The 13,962-nt window shown below is 53.3% G+C and overlaps 3 protein-coding genes across 3 annotated transcripts; 2 read left to right on the top strand and 1 right to left on the bottom strand.

The window, feature by feature from the left end:
* Nucleotides 1–1,388: 1,388 nt before the first annotated feature.
* COCSUDRAFT_11104 (Tim17-domain-containing protein) lies at nucleotides 1,389–3,593 on the bottom strand (the record flags this gene model as incomplete). Its single annotated transcript, XM_005651616.1, has 4 exons — nucleotides 1,389–1,547; nucleotides 1,995–2,174; nucleotides 2,940–3,131; nucleotides 3,444–3,593. Coding segments are annotated over 4 exons (681 nt in total), but the record flags the coding sequence as incomplete, so codon positions are not given.
* A 1,068-nt stretch (nucleotides 3,594–4,661) lies between these two features.
* On the top strand, nucleotides 4,662–10,891 carry COCSUDRAFT_26562 (NAD(P)-binding protein; the record flags this gene model as incomplete). The annotated part of the gene is made up of 13 exons (XM_005651617.1): nucleotides 4,662–4,760; nucleotides 4,872–4,936; nucleotides 5,035–5,171; nucleotides 5,433–5,549; nucleotides 5,759–5,832; nucleotides 6,180–6,250; nucleotides 6,550–6,697; nucleotides 7,597–7,828; nucleotides 8,377–8,523; nucleotides 8,875–9,104; nucleotides 9,497–9,628; nucleotides 10,093–10,253; nucleotides 10,580–10,891. 13 exons carry the CDS (start codon nucleotides 4,662–4,664, stop codon nucleotides 10,701–10,703), a joined length of 1,737 nt encoding a protein of 578 aa, XP_005651674.1. The 3' UTR covers nucleotides 10,704–10,891.
* Nucleotides 10,892–11,281: 390 nt separating this feature from the next.
* Nucleotides 11,282–12,902, top strand: COCSUDRAFT_26564 (hypothetical protein; the record flags this gene model as incomplete). The annotated part of the gene is made up of 3 exons (XM_005651618.1): nucleotides 11,282–11,499; nucleotides 11,651–11,745; nucleotides 11,997–12,902. A coding segment is annotated over exon 3 (900 nt), but the record flags the coding sequence as incomplete, so codon positions are not given.
* Nucleotides 12,903–13,962: the final 1,060 nt, after the last annotated feature.

Here is a 13,962-nt window from a genome sequence, read left to right on the forward strand (position 1 = left end):
TTGCTGTATACTAGATTTCACATTCATCCGTCTTTTTCAGTAAAGCAATCGTCAAGACCTTACCATCTCGAACGATCTTTGCCGTGAGTTCGTCTGTTCCTTTCTTCTTTCGGACTGATGATGACGCCGATGATGAGGCCAGCACCCGCTTGGTGATCGGAGGAATTTTAAGGGGATTGACCTAGAGCTGTAGGTTCCTGGCAAAATGGCATTGAAGTTGAGGCATTCCTGGTTTTCCCAGAAAATGCCTGGATCTGGCAGGGATGCTTATCAAATCTGCTGCATCAGAGTGCACCAGTCTTTTTGAAGCCTTGCAATTGCAAGCGCTTAAGCTCGAGCTTATCAGTGGAGTGATCATGACCATGCAGTTCACTGATAAGCAGATGGACAATGTCCATTGGACATCTAGATCTGCCACCGTGAATCTGCCATCGTCACGGTAGATCTATGGTAGATCTGCCACCAGTGAGTGGCCTGCCAGCCGCTGGCCTAGCGGGCATGTCTGCACTATTGGACACTATTGTCCCTTGTGCCGCATGTAGATGTCTACACCAGGGAACACCATGTAGACATATTCGAAAGATTGTCCAAATACATATTGAAACCATGGGTAATTAGGCGAGCATTACAAGGTGAAGAACCCGCTCCACAGACAAGGTGCATGCATGATGCAGGTTCCCAACACCAACTCAGCCCAGGGGACTGCACACCAAGAAATCCTCAACGAAAAGTCTGCTGCATACATCAAATAGGCCAGCCAAGATTCTGCGGTGAATGCCAGTCTCCACCCTGAACTTCATTTAAGGACACACTGTTGTCTGTCTCCCCACAACCAACTAGTCACAAAGTGTCTCCTCAACCACAGAAACTTCCGAATGACAAAGAAGAGAGCAGGTTTGATGTGAAATCCAGTGTATTCGAGACAGAGCCACTAGCAGGCCCTCCTGGCACACCACCAATCTCAACAGGCCAGCCAGTCTCTTAGATGAGATGAGGGGTCCTCAACATGCACAGATCCATGCCTGCTATGTCCAAGCGGCAAATCTGACTCACGTGTCCCAAAGAATAGTATTGCTGTAGCTGGGCGTTTGCCAACACTTTAAATCCAGAGATTCCTGCAAGCCTTTTGTATCCATCGAGAGAGTACGATGTACTAAAAAGCCACCAATTGAGGCACACAGGAAGACAGAGATCCATTCCTAATGCAGGCAGGGCCAAGTGCTGCCAGAAGCTCCCACTGCATGCATGATGTACCCTTCGCAAATTTTCAAGAAATAACCTGCAATGCCTTGAGCCTTGGAGTTCGGTGCTGAGAGCATTCTCAACCCTGCTGCCTTCTAGTAGTTCCAGCAAGGCGGCACGCGCGGATGTGCATGCTCTCATGGCATCTAGCGGAACTGCGGAGTCGGCGTGAAGCTGTCCTCGAAGCTTCCTCCGCTGCTGGGCGCCTCTTCCTCCTTCCCCTTGCCACCGCCACCGAACCAGCCGCCAAAGAATCCGCCACCGCCGCCGCTGCTGGAAGGTGTGCTTTTGGGCTCTGCGGTGCTCTCGACTGCTGCTTGAGCAGCCTGCAGCTCCTGCAGTGTGGGTGCTGGCTGGGGGGCACCTGTCCAATTGCAGGGAAAGAGTCAGCTACCGTTGGCATTTGTGGCTTGAGCCCTGTCACTCCACTGTCATTGGTAGCTACTGATTTTGCGAGCCGTAGGTTTATTTGGTTTGAAAGGGCATTGAGGGCCCAAAGGGACATGCACAGACTGGTTCTCACCTTCCGGATTGGCCAAATCTCTTAGGCATTGATTTACGCAGTTTCTTTGCACACAGCGCAGCATAGAGCTCTGCATAGACAACAACACATGCCCAGCACAGGAACACAGGCACTCTGAACTTGCACATGCTCCAATCAGCATGAATCATTCTGAGTGTGGTGCATGCCATGAACACAGCAGATGCAATTTTGCAACCGCGCAAAATAGCAGACATGCGGGTGCATTAACACACATACCCTTTGCATCTGGGGTTGGCAAGGGGGGAATAAGCTGACCTGGCTGGGGCAGGGGGGCGCCTCCGGGGGCCATCTCCATCATGGGAGGGGCCGGGGGTGGCGCAGTTGCGCGCGTCAGCAGGATGCCCAATCCCTCAATCATCGCCAGCAGCACCCCGCCAAACGCCGCCGACTTGGCCGACGAGCGCAAGCCTACACAGGTTTTCAACACACCTCACTTCTCTTATACACCTGCGGAACAGCAAACTGCAAGCAGGCACGGCTTGCTCTTGACCGGGTGATGTGCCGAGCCCTAGTACAGCACGCTGATTCTAAAGACCCCTTACTCATGCAAAGGCTTGAGGCCTCAGTGGGCGGCCTTGGCCTCGACATAGTTTCTCTCTTGGCCATCACAGCATTGATGAAAGCTGTCACGAGCGGTGCAAGTACCCAGTGCTCTCTGGAGGCCAGAGAGCGCTGGGAGGATCCGACAAGGACTTGATGAGACAGAGCATGTCTGATTCCCTGTGCAGGCTGCATTGCATCCTCTGAGACAACCAACCCTTGTCAAAATCATACCGAAAAGGGCCAGCGCGACACATCACATGGTCAACTGTATTATGGATGTCTTGGATGGTGTGCCTGTTCGCAGCTGCACTTGCCATCTCTGTGAAGATGGGGGCAAAGACAAGAACGCCTTCCAGCACAAGCTTAACAGCAGCGCACTGGCGCCAAATCAACTTCTCAAAACTCACATTTAGAATTTGGGGGGTGTGCCTCTTCGCAGTTGCAGTTGCCTCATCTCGCACGACAACGTCTTGCATTTTCCACACCCTCAACAGGAGCGTGGTGGCGCCACATGACATGGTCAATAACAATGTGCACATCTCACTCTGTGACAGCCGAGTCCTGCCACCCAATGCCAACAAACAATCCACGCCACATCAACTGGTCAAACCTCAAAGTTCAGGTGTAAGGGGGGCGTGCCTGTGCGCAGCTGCAGGAAGCCGCCGGTGAGAGCGCCGGCGGCGATGGAATTCCAGGGGTCCTCCTTGTGGCGCAGGGCCACCAGCGTGCAGTCAAAGGTGGAGAACAGGCCGCCCCACACCGCAAAGCTCCCGCCTATCCTCGGCGCCTCCCGCCTGATCGCCTGTGTGTGACAACCGTTGTCAGTACAGGGGTGTGTGGCTGTCCGAAAAGCAGCTCAGCTGCCAACAGAGAGGGCACGAGTGTTTGTGCTAATGTGCCCGCTCTTCGATTAAACAGGCTAATTCATCGCTACTTCAAAAGGAACCCCGCATGTCTGTGATGACAGGTTGTGGCGGACAAGTCAACTCCATTGCTTGACATGTGGTATGAAGTCCACTCTCCCTGAAAAGTGTCTGGAGGTGAGAAAGAATGTGCATGTTGCAAGAGAAAAGAATAAATGATCCAAAGAGTGTGTTTCACATGAGCTGCACACCTCGAGGCCTCCTCGCATCCGCTGGCCGCTGGGGGAGTTCTTGCTGCCCTTGACCAGGTGCCAGATGCCTCCGCCCACTGCCCCCATTCCGAACGCGCCGCCGATGTCCCCGATGATCCTGTATGGACAGGGCTCCCTGCCATGATCCACTCCTGCAATGAACCAGTGTGGCAGCAATTAGACTAGATTGGAATGAATATCCACAAACTCACCACATCCAGACAATCCCGACTATCACCTGTGAGCCTGCCGCACCGTTCAAGAGCCTGCAAAAGTTCCTGCTAGCAGAGTCAGACATTACAGCTATTGATTGTATGGGCTAGGGCGCAGACATGTCAATGCAGGCGAGAATGAATCTCACCTGGTCCTCCAGGCCCTCCTTGTTGTCCTGCTGGAGCCATAGGATGCTAATAATAGGCCGGTAATCTCGCGAATCAGGGCCTGCACAGCTGCCAGCAAGCGTTGCATCAGCATCTAGGACACATGTTAAAACTCTGTCTTGTCTGTGAATGACCATCGTGGAGTGCCACAAGAAGACTCCTACGATGATGTACTAGGTCATCTCCAAGTGCCATTTGCGTTAGTGCAACGTGTTCACACTTCCTTGATACAATGAAAGCAAAATTATCGAATGAATGAATGCGACAACTCCTGACAACAGAGTTACAACAGCAAGTAATATACCTTCGAAAGGATCCTTTTGATGGCACGGCAGCCACTCAAAAGAAGCGGCTGCTCAGCCCTTATGGTAGATCAGAGCAGCGATTGCTATTTGATTGTGTGATCTGCTGTTTAGATCTGTAAAACGCCGCTAGTTGAGCAGTAAGCACTGGTGGCTGAAGCTATATATCAGTCGCAAGCTTCTCTTCTGCCGATTCTGGAGCTGCTGCTTGATAGAATCTCTATAACAAAACTCGTGCTGTTGATCAAAGAGGTATCCAGGAGAGTTGCAGAGCTGCAACGCGCTGTGCGCCAAGAAACCAACCATAGGAAGCCAGAGGTGCAGGTTCCACGACCCTGGCTTCCTTCTAAACCCTACAGAGTTAGCTAACTCTAAACCTACTAATGCTCCTTGTGTAACTCTCTGGTTCTTCCTTTCCCAAGATCCAAGTCGAGTCAAATTGCCTCGTGTATAGGCAATACAAGAAATATTGTTCAGGTTGTACAGCAGCACAGAGAACGCACGCTTACTTACTTTCTGCCTGATCTGTACTAGACATGGATTGGTCCTGGAAGACAGCACTCGTGACAGGGGGAGGATCGGGCATTGGCAGGCATATCTCCCTCGCTTTGGCTAAGAAAGGTTGTAAAGTGACGGTGAGAGCGATAGGACGACCCCTTAGAGCCCCAAGAAACGAATATTGTATTGCGTCATGGGCTAGTCAGTCTGTGATGTGTTACTAAATGTACCTTCTGCATGCCTTGTAGGTGGTGGATATCAGTGAAAATGCTGCTTCATCCACGGTGAGGCACACGATCATCCATTCTTCGAAGTGCAGTGACTGTGCTTAACTTCAGTTCTGCACTGGTGCATGAGTAAGGTCCAGAGAGGAGTCTGAAGAGCAGGTGAAGTACAGGTAGATGAGATCAGGCAGCGTGGAGGAGAGGCAGAGGCAGCACAGTGTGATGTGAGAGATGACTCAGCACAGCAGGCGGTGTTCGAGTTCCACCACCGCAATTTCGGGCGACTTGACTTTGCCATCATCAATGCTGGTATCTTTGAGAAAGGTGCATTGCCTGCTTGGAACCACTGAAGCACCTACGCCGCATGATGATGGACAATGATCCGTTGGGACGAACAAATAGCCGCTGTTGCAACAATTGCATGCGAGAAACCTGCCGCTCTTGGTTGATCTGTGATATTACAAGTACAGCATGCTATATGGCAAGGCATGTCTCTACATGCATGGCCACACAGCACGTTGCATTGGTGTGACATCACACAGCGGTACTAAAAAGGAAACATCATGGAACATCACTGCGGTGCAGGGGACTTTGTGGAATCTGAGGGTACTGACTGGCAGACAACGCTGGACATCAATCTGAGGAGTGCCCTGGTGGGCACGCGGTTGGCTGCCCAGACCATGATCGGGCAGCGCACAAAAGGTACAGCAGGAAGTGTCCATCCTAATCGTTGCTGATGTTATATTATATCCCTGATCCCTTGTTGCGTGTTTTAGCCTGAAAGTATGGGAGTTGAGGTAGGCATTGGTAAGAGTGGTGGTCAGAGTAGAAGGGGAGACTTGGTGCAGGGATGGGCAAGGTACATTGGACACATGCTGAAAGCTGAGTATGATGTGGAATCTGTGCTGCAGGGGTCATTCTGCTCATGGCGTCTGCAGGCGGCCTCTTTCCCATGCCCATTGCGCCAGTGTACGCAGCTTCAAAGGTGACACCATGCATGCGCCTGCCACCATCCAAGCTTTATAATGCAGGAAATAGAAGGTGTAAGGAATGGTGACAGAGTCCATACCTTGACACCAACCAGGAAGCCATCTGATTTCTGCATACTTGAGTGAGATCCGTTTCGTGCCTTTTCTGCATGTTGTTGCTGCGTTAACAGTGTGCTAAGCAACCACCTGCTTCTTGCAATCTCGGACGTGCATGCGCGCGTTTGAAGGCCGGCATATCCTGAGACTGTGATTCTGAGTACACGCTTGCACCTTCAAGGCTTCTTGTGGACTCCTGTCATGTCCTCAAATCAGATGGAGAGGAGCAATCTTTGGTATTGTGCAGGCGGGTTTGGTGCATTTCACGCGCTCGATCGCGCCAAAGTTGGCGGGACAGGGGGTGCGGCTGTGCGCGGTGTGCCCCCAGCCGGTGGACACGCCGATGGTGGCCTCCTGGAAGCATACGGGGCTGCCCCTGCCAGAGACCTTTGACCAGCTGCTCACTCCCGAACGGGTGCGCTGGCAGCAACCTTTCTTCTCACCATATATTATTGTCAAAAGAAATACGCTCTAGTCGGCGCTATGTCTGGAAAGCCGTGGCCAGCCGTCGCTTCCATGCATCTCAATTGAGCTCCTGAAAGGGGCCTGCTGAGTTTTGACGGCCTGAATTGAAGGAAGTTGGAGTTGACTGAAGGGTGGCAGTATTCGTGAAGCAGTGTTGAGCCAGAAGCCTGCGCTGCTTGGGTTGCTGGAAGGCATGGGTACAATAGTCAGGGACTTTTGCAATTGGCAAGCTCTGACAGCATACAATCATCAAGAGGAAAGGTTGTAAAATTGTGCCCATGCAATAAAATCCTGGCTCCTGTACCCTTGGCTAGTCCAGAAAAGACAGCATTCTTCTGCAGCCAGATGACCGACTTGCATGTGACTGTTAGGTGTACGTGGACGATCTGAAAACCCACTTGGGCAACTCATCCCATTGCAACTTTACAGTCGGCCTTTTGGACTTGTCAAGTTTGTTTGCCTTTTCAGGTGGTGGAGGCATCCATGCTGCTGCTGGAGGATGACAGCGCTGTCGGCCGGCTGCTGATGGTCCATGTGAATGGCAAGTTCTACGAGTGGAAGGCACCCAAGGGCAACCTGCAACAAATCCGCGGCACTTCCGTCTCGGGCATGTTCCCTCGCAAGCCTACTCCCAGTCATGAGCCTCCACTGCCTGCTGCCACGTTTGTCTCGTTGTCAGGAAGGATCAGAATGGGAAAGGAAACTCCAAGATGTGCCGCATGCAACAATGAAAAACACTGCTTCCATGTCTGGAGGGGGAGTCCTATGGGTCTATCTCCTGGTGTGGCTTCTAGACAGACACTTGGGTTTGTGAGCGGTTTCATAAGAATATGGTGCTTTGCTGCTTGCAGGTTCTTCATCACCAGCGAGCTCGTCAGGACAGCAGAGTGGACTGGCAGCATGGGCGACTGCCGCAATTCCCTCCCACAGAACCAAAGTCCAGGTCAGCCTCACACATATCTGTTCTCCTTCGCAGAGACTACAAGTGCCCAGCCTCCTATTCCCATCTGCATCTTGTAGTGATACTGTCTCCTCTTGCCTTCACATACCAGAGCAGCGACGTGCAGCTAGTAGCTTGCCTTCTGTGTGCTTTGGTCCCTCTGCCTGTCGGGCTGATCAGCGCTCCCGAATTTGTCACTCTGTCTTGATCAAGCATCCATTGCCACGCCTCAGCAGCTAACATCATAGCTTCCCAACAGGTGCACACATTGTCGACAGACTTCCGGGCGGCTACGCGGATAGCGCGTGAGCCGCTGCCGCCGCAGCTGCCGCCGGGGCACATTCTGGTGAGGCGTGCCTATGCGGGAGTCAACGCCTCCGACCTGAACTACACCGCCGGCCGCTATTTCGGCAGCGCCGCGGCGGCCGAGAAGCGGCTGCCGTTCGACGCTGGCTTTGAATCTGTCGGCGTCGTTGCAGCACTCGGCCCGGGTGTTTCAGGCGAGCTTCACTTCTTTGCAGAATATGTGAAGTTGGAGGTACTGTGATGTTGGCACTAGATATTGTGCCAAATGCATTGCACGTGCTTTGGGCAGTATCGCCAGGGATGTCTATCGGCTGTGGTCTGGCATACTATCACTCCTATGCTGTCCGCTCCCAAGGCACATTTGCTCGCGCGTTGCTTTGCGCCCACTGCCCCCCGAGATCAGCAAGGTGCTGTGCAGATCATTGCAAGTCGCCTTGTTGTTTTTTATTGGCTCGCAAGGCAAGTGGAGGATGGAGCATGTGTACCGTTCTCTGTATACCGGTATTGCTTCATGGTGTGTGCCTGGATGTGCCGCCCTGATTTTGAAATTATGGATACTCCATGGCAATCAATGCACAGCGTTATAGAGGCCGTCGTCATCAGATCCTGTCACACCCTGACCGTACCCTTGAAAAAAATGACATTGGCAGGCTCCGTGAGGTCTCAATCTAGCCTCAGTCACGAGGCAAAGAGCGTTTGCACGTCAGTGAATGCACTTTGTCGGCTGGCGCAGGGCTGAGGGTGGGGGATCCAGTGGCGGAGATGGCGTACGGGGCGTTCAGCGAGTGGGGCATCGTGCCGGCCAAGCATGCGATGCCCGTGCCTGTTCTGGCGCCCGAGGTTATTGCGCTGCTCACCTCCGGCCTCACTGCCTCCATCGGTGCTATCCCCTTTCCTCCTAAATATGCCATTTGTAGGTCTTGGCAGTATGAAGATTGCCGTGAGAAGCGCAAAAGGTTGCTTTTTGCCTGTCCTCTGGCAGGTCCTTGGTTCAAGTAGCAAACATGTAAAATGAAGTAAAAGTGACCAATTAGAAGACGTGTTCCTAACTGGGTGGGTAGGTGCATTGAAAATTATCCCTCACCCTCTTTGTGTAGGCCGTCAGGCTTCCTGACTGCCCAAAGCACGACACAGGTCTGGCATGGAGGCAAAAATGGCAAACATGCCAAACGAGTCCTGGCAAATGCTTGCTGCAGGGCAAGTTTTGAGCAGGCATGGTATGTGTGTGCAGGGCTGGAGCAGATGGGGCGGATGAGGGGCGGGGAGACAGTGTTAGTAACAGCGGCGGCCGGTGGCACGGGGCAGTTTGTGGTGCAGCTGGCCAAGGCGGCAGGGAACACCGTCGTTGCCACGTGCGGCTCCGATGACAAGGCCGCGTTGCTGCGGCGGCTGGGCGTAGATCGCGTCGTGAACTACAGGAAAGAGAACCTGAAGGACGTCCTCAGACGGGAGTTCCCAAAGGTGCACCTTTAGGTATCCAGATTGTTTGATCGAGTCTAGCGTGCATGCAGGCATTTGTCATCAACCAAGCCCAGAAGAGAGGGGATAAATGGTCAATTGGCAGTGCTGTTTTTGGGGGCAGTGAGAGTGCAGCATTTGAAACAAATGGCACCATTTCCAGGACAAAAGAAGCGAAAATGCAATGGAGTGGCTGATGGAAAAGAATGCTACTCAAAGCGGGGCATGTCTGTCATGCGCCGTCAGGACCTTACTAGAGGGTGCTAGATTGTAGCGATTCGCTCACTAGCAAGCCATGGATGAATGTCAGCCTGAATGTATAGAGCATGAACATGCATCGGCGATCAGCTGCACTCCAATTGTAAATGAGGGCTTACTGCTGGGGGCTGTGGCAGGGGATCGATCTGATATGGGAAAGCGTGGGCGGGGAGATGTTCACGACCTGCTCGCGCGCTCTGGCACAGGGGGGCCGGCTCGTGGTCATCGGCATGATGTCCCAGTACAGCGACGGCTGGGCGCCCTCCAAGGTGCTCCCCCCCTTCCTTGTTACCCCCAAGCTGCAGGGCACATGCTTCAAGCTCCTCTCACCCACCTGAAAGAGCAGTTAGGGGGAATTTAAAGCTGGTTTCAGGCGATGTGGGTATGAATTCTTGGGCCTTTGCTTAAAGCAAAGAGGATTGACCGCGACCTGCTTCATTTTTCGTTGGAATGCGTCAATCTTCCATTCCAGAGATCCAGTAGCAGGACATGGTCACCCCTTTGTGTTCTGAGCAAGATCGGTTCTCTCACCCAAATGATCCTGAATACCACTTCAGGTCAAGGCGGCTCCCTGCGGCTGCACACTTGTAATTAGAGTGCAGTTCCAGGCTTCTTCCACTATCTGCGGACTCTAGGCATGACTCTAGACACTAATGAATCAATGACTTTATACTCATTTCAGTAATAGTTGAAATTCGCAAAACTGTAGACATGTGCGGGCATGTGCGCGCAGGTGGCGCCGGGCCTGCCAGAGCTGCTGCTCTGGCGCAGCGCCACTGTGGCGGGCTTCTTCCTGCTGCACTACGCGGCGATGTACAAGAAGCACCTCCAGAAACTGGTGGCCGCCTGGCGCGCTGGCAAGCTGCATGTTGCTCTCGACTCTGGCAAGTTCAGGTGCGCGGCCCTTGGAAAACTGCTATTGCATCACCGATGCTGGCCAGTCAAGGAGTTCTGCCTTGCCTTCCAACGGCACTTTTAGGGAGGCGGCAGTGACGTGCACACAGAAATGCTGGATGGAGCCGAATGACAAATCTGCAACCTTGGCCAAAGTATAAAGGTCAATTGGACTTGATCATCCGGCCAATGGTGCATGTTCGTCATAGCCAGTAAGCCACTGCCAGATTTAGCGCCCAAAAACAAGTTCGGGATGGGCGTGAGAGAATCTCGTGTCAAAATGCCAATGGGGAAAGGTTTAAGTGTGGAATGTTTGATGGGTGCAGGGGCTGCGAGCAGGTGCCCGCTGCCCAAGACAGGCTGCAGTCCGGGCAGAGCATGGGCAAAGTGGTTGTTCAGCTGTCAGCCGATCTGCCGCCCTCTTTGAATGAAGCAACGGCCAAGCTGTGAGCAGATGGGGAGGAGAAACTCTTGCCTGCAGCGTAGCCTTCAGTGAATGTGATCTCATTGAATTCATAAACCTCATGGAATGGCAGATAGGGATAGCAATGGGCAGGTGCTAAAACATGCCCAGAACCGCAATAAAGATTGACTCGTATGAACCGCCATGACTTCTGGCAGCACTACATCAGGAGATGTAAACTATGGCTTTGCAGCAATGCCCGCCTCAGGCTGCGGCCGGCTAGCAGCGCTGCTATGCACGCGCAGCGCCCATTCAGGCTGCGCAGGCATGCCAGACTCTTGTGTATCAGGCGGCAAGACTAGCCTAATAGAGATACGATCAAGTGGTAGGTGAAATGGAGATTTTTCAAGGTCAACCAAAAATATCTTCCGTTGGCCTCTCTGGGAGGGGCGCTACCTCTCAACAAGGACACATGTTCCCAGAGCATCCTACTCTGTCGGGCAAAATCCACTACTTTAGTGGACATGCACTCCACTACATTAGTGGATTTGGCTCTCTTTCTGAGCACGCCCCTTCGGGGCGTGCAATAACAAAAGCAATGCTGCACATCCTTCAGATTTACCTACAACAATCTCAGCATTGCATAGTACCTCCGTCAAGCTAATTATTTCGGTCAAGCCTGTATCTATAGGATCGTGCGCTACTCGTTTCTGCGAAGACAGCAATGCCATTTGCCAGGTTACCGTTGCAAAGTAGGATTTGAAAGGGGGGTGGGACGGCCGCAAATGTTTATGGGAGTAATTTAAACGAATTCTTGAAGTCTTCTGTCGCTGGCCATGTGAGGTTCGCACTTTTGCCGGTTTTTTGGCATCCCCATCCTTGACTTGTTTGGACTCAGCTAATCGAATGTCACGACCATCGACGTGCATGTCTACTTCTTTCGTAGTGACTGCATGCCCTGCCAAGCCAATTCCTTGAAATGAAATGCGTGCAGGCAACACAGAGCGTTCACCTGAATTGAGCACTGATGCACCGGACAGACACTGAAGTCGTCTACAATCTAAACCAACATCAAGTTCAATTGTTCTGGTGAGCGTTACGATCCCTCTGCTGCTGTGAGTAGCCGTGGGTGTCTGCCCTGACCTGGCTTTGCTTGGAATGCCAATCTGATGAGGAGCATCTGGAGAGGACTGTGCACCCCAAAGAGTAGCAAGTAGCCCAGGTGCTTGTAAGGATAGTTGTATCACTTGTACTAGAAGGCATGCTGCTGATGTACTTCTCATTCCTTTAATGTCCTGGTGGATCACTTGCAGAAACCGTTGTGTGATGACTTCATGCAGGACGAATGGTCAGGAACAAGAGGTGGAGGGTCAGTGTCAAGGTGATACCATCAGCCGACACTCCTGCTCTGCTGCAGCCAGGCCGCAGATTTGGGAGGAACCTAGGCAGCACTGTGGCAACATCTGCACCGAGGGGACCCCGGAGGCCGGCCAGCGCCCTTCCATCCTGGCGGATCCCTGCAAGAAACACAGCTCAGCAGGAAGAACAGCAGGATGGCTTTGCAGATGGAGATGGAGAAGCCGCTGCTGCCTATTATCAGCCTCCGCCCTCACGCCGGCGTCTGCGGAAACAGGCAGCTCAAGAGGATAATAGACGGCTGCACCAAGCATGGGATGCGTGCTTTGATGACAATGTATTCAGGAACACATGTTTCCAAGCTGGTCAGCCTGCACGCCAAGCAGCACTGAAGCAGCAGCTGCAGGCAGAGTTTTTGACAGCTGCCAGAGCAGCCCTGCCCGCTTGCAGTCCATGCAGTCAGGCTGGGAGGGTGGGATCAGTGTGGGAGCAGGTGGAGACGATCAGCAGGCTTGTGTATGTCTCGATCAGCGGCAGGACAGAGGTCAGCCCCCCAGCATTCAGGTGTGGCGGGTGCAGTGCCGCCTTCACAGTCGATCCTGTGAGCATGGGATGCTTTCCTGCAACGCCACAGAGGCCGCTGGTTTACTACTCTGGAGCGCTCATGTTGCAGACGCATGAGCTCAGCCTCGCCAGCCCAACCTCAATGGTCGCCTGGACTAGCGCCCTGGAGGAGGTGCACGTCAGGAACGGCTGTGTGCCGTACGGGCAACTGAGTGGCCTGCCCAAAAATATCTGGAGGAACCTCCCAGTGGCGGTCAGACAGTGGCGCAGAATGGACATCGCCACACATGACCTCAACAGGCTTGGCGTGCAGCCCATCTGTTCGGAGGCAGGGCTCAGCGGTGACTCAGACTTGCAGCTCGGCCAGCCGCCGCCGCCCCAGGAGAACACTCAGAGGGAAGCAGCAGCGTCGTCATCGCCACCAGAAATGGAAGCAGGCAGCCTCGCGGCTCAAACTGGCAGAGATGCAGCTGAGGTGGGCCCGGCGACCCAGGAATCTCTGGACAGTCGTGCCTCCGGGGGCCCCACTGTGCAGTGTCCTTGCTGCTTTCGCACTTGCGTGGCAGCCATTGCTGACGCCTGCCTGGGACTCACGCAGCTCAGGGCGGCGGGCAAAGCCTCTGATTTCCTGCAGCCGAAGCTGCCCTATAGCCCCTTCATTGCTGATGAAGAGGTGAAGGCCTTGCTCGCTCAACGGAAGGCCTTGGACCCGGCGGCGCTGGAGCGGCCGGTCTGCTCTCAGTTCGTTGCTGCCACGCCAACCGCCTCAGACACGCAGCTGCGCCTATATGTGCAAGTGAGTCTCCTCGCATTTTTCTGGGATCTTGTTGCGCTTACTGATGTTGGCATGCATCTCATATATCCATGATTTTTTTCTCTTTTTTTCCTGGCCCCGGCTGGCAAGGGTAATACTTGGCAGCACCCTAGCGTGCCTTGCTTCAGGTGGTAAAAATACTGAATACCATGCCCACGGTTGATTGGGTCTTGCTTGGATCTGGCGAGTTCAACAAGGGGTAGGGTTATGGCAGCCTTAAATTGCAGCTCTGCAGGATGTACCTTGCTTGGCAGGAAAGCGTGTAACAAGAAGATGTGCTGGTGCTTTGGAGCCGGTCTGACACTCCCGCATGTGCTTGTGCGTAGGGCGTGGCAGCAGCAGTTTGCCGCCACGGGTATGTTCTCGTGGCGGCAAACCTGTTCACACCGGAGTGCTTTGTTTACTACGAGTTGCTCCTGCAGCGTCTGCTGAAGGAGTTCAAGCCTGAGGAGGGCAAGGATCTGAAGTACTTCTTCATTGACATTGCTTGCCAGTTTGACCCATATTGGCGAAGGTATAATCTTTCGTCCATCATGCCTGGCGTTTACGTCAAGATGTGCCCTGTACAATTA

Source organism: Coccomyxa subellipsoidea, assembly GCF_000258705.1.
Source record: "Coccomyxa subellipsoidea C-169, whole genome shotgun sequence".
Taxonomy (NCBI): Eukaryota; Viridiplantae; Chlorophyta; class Trebouxiophyceae; family Coccomyxaceae; genus Coccomyxa; species Coccomyxa subellipsoidea.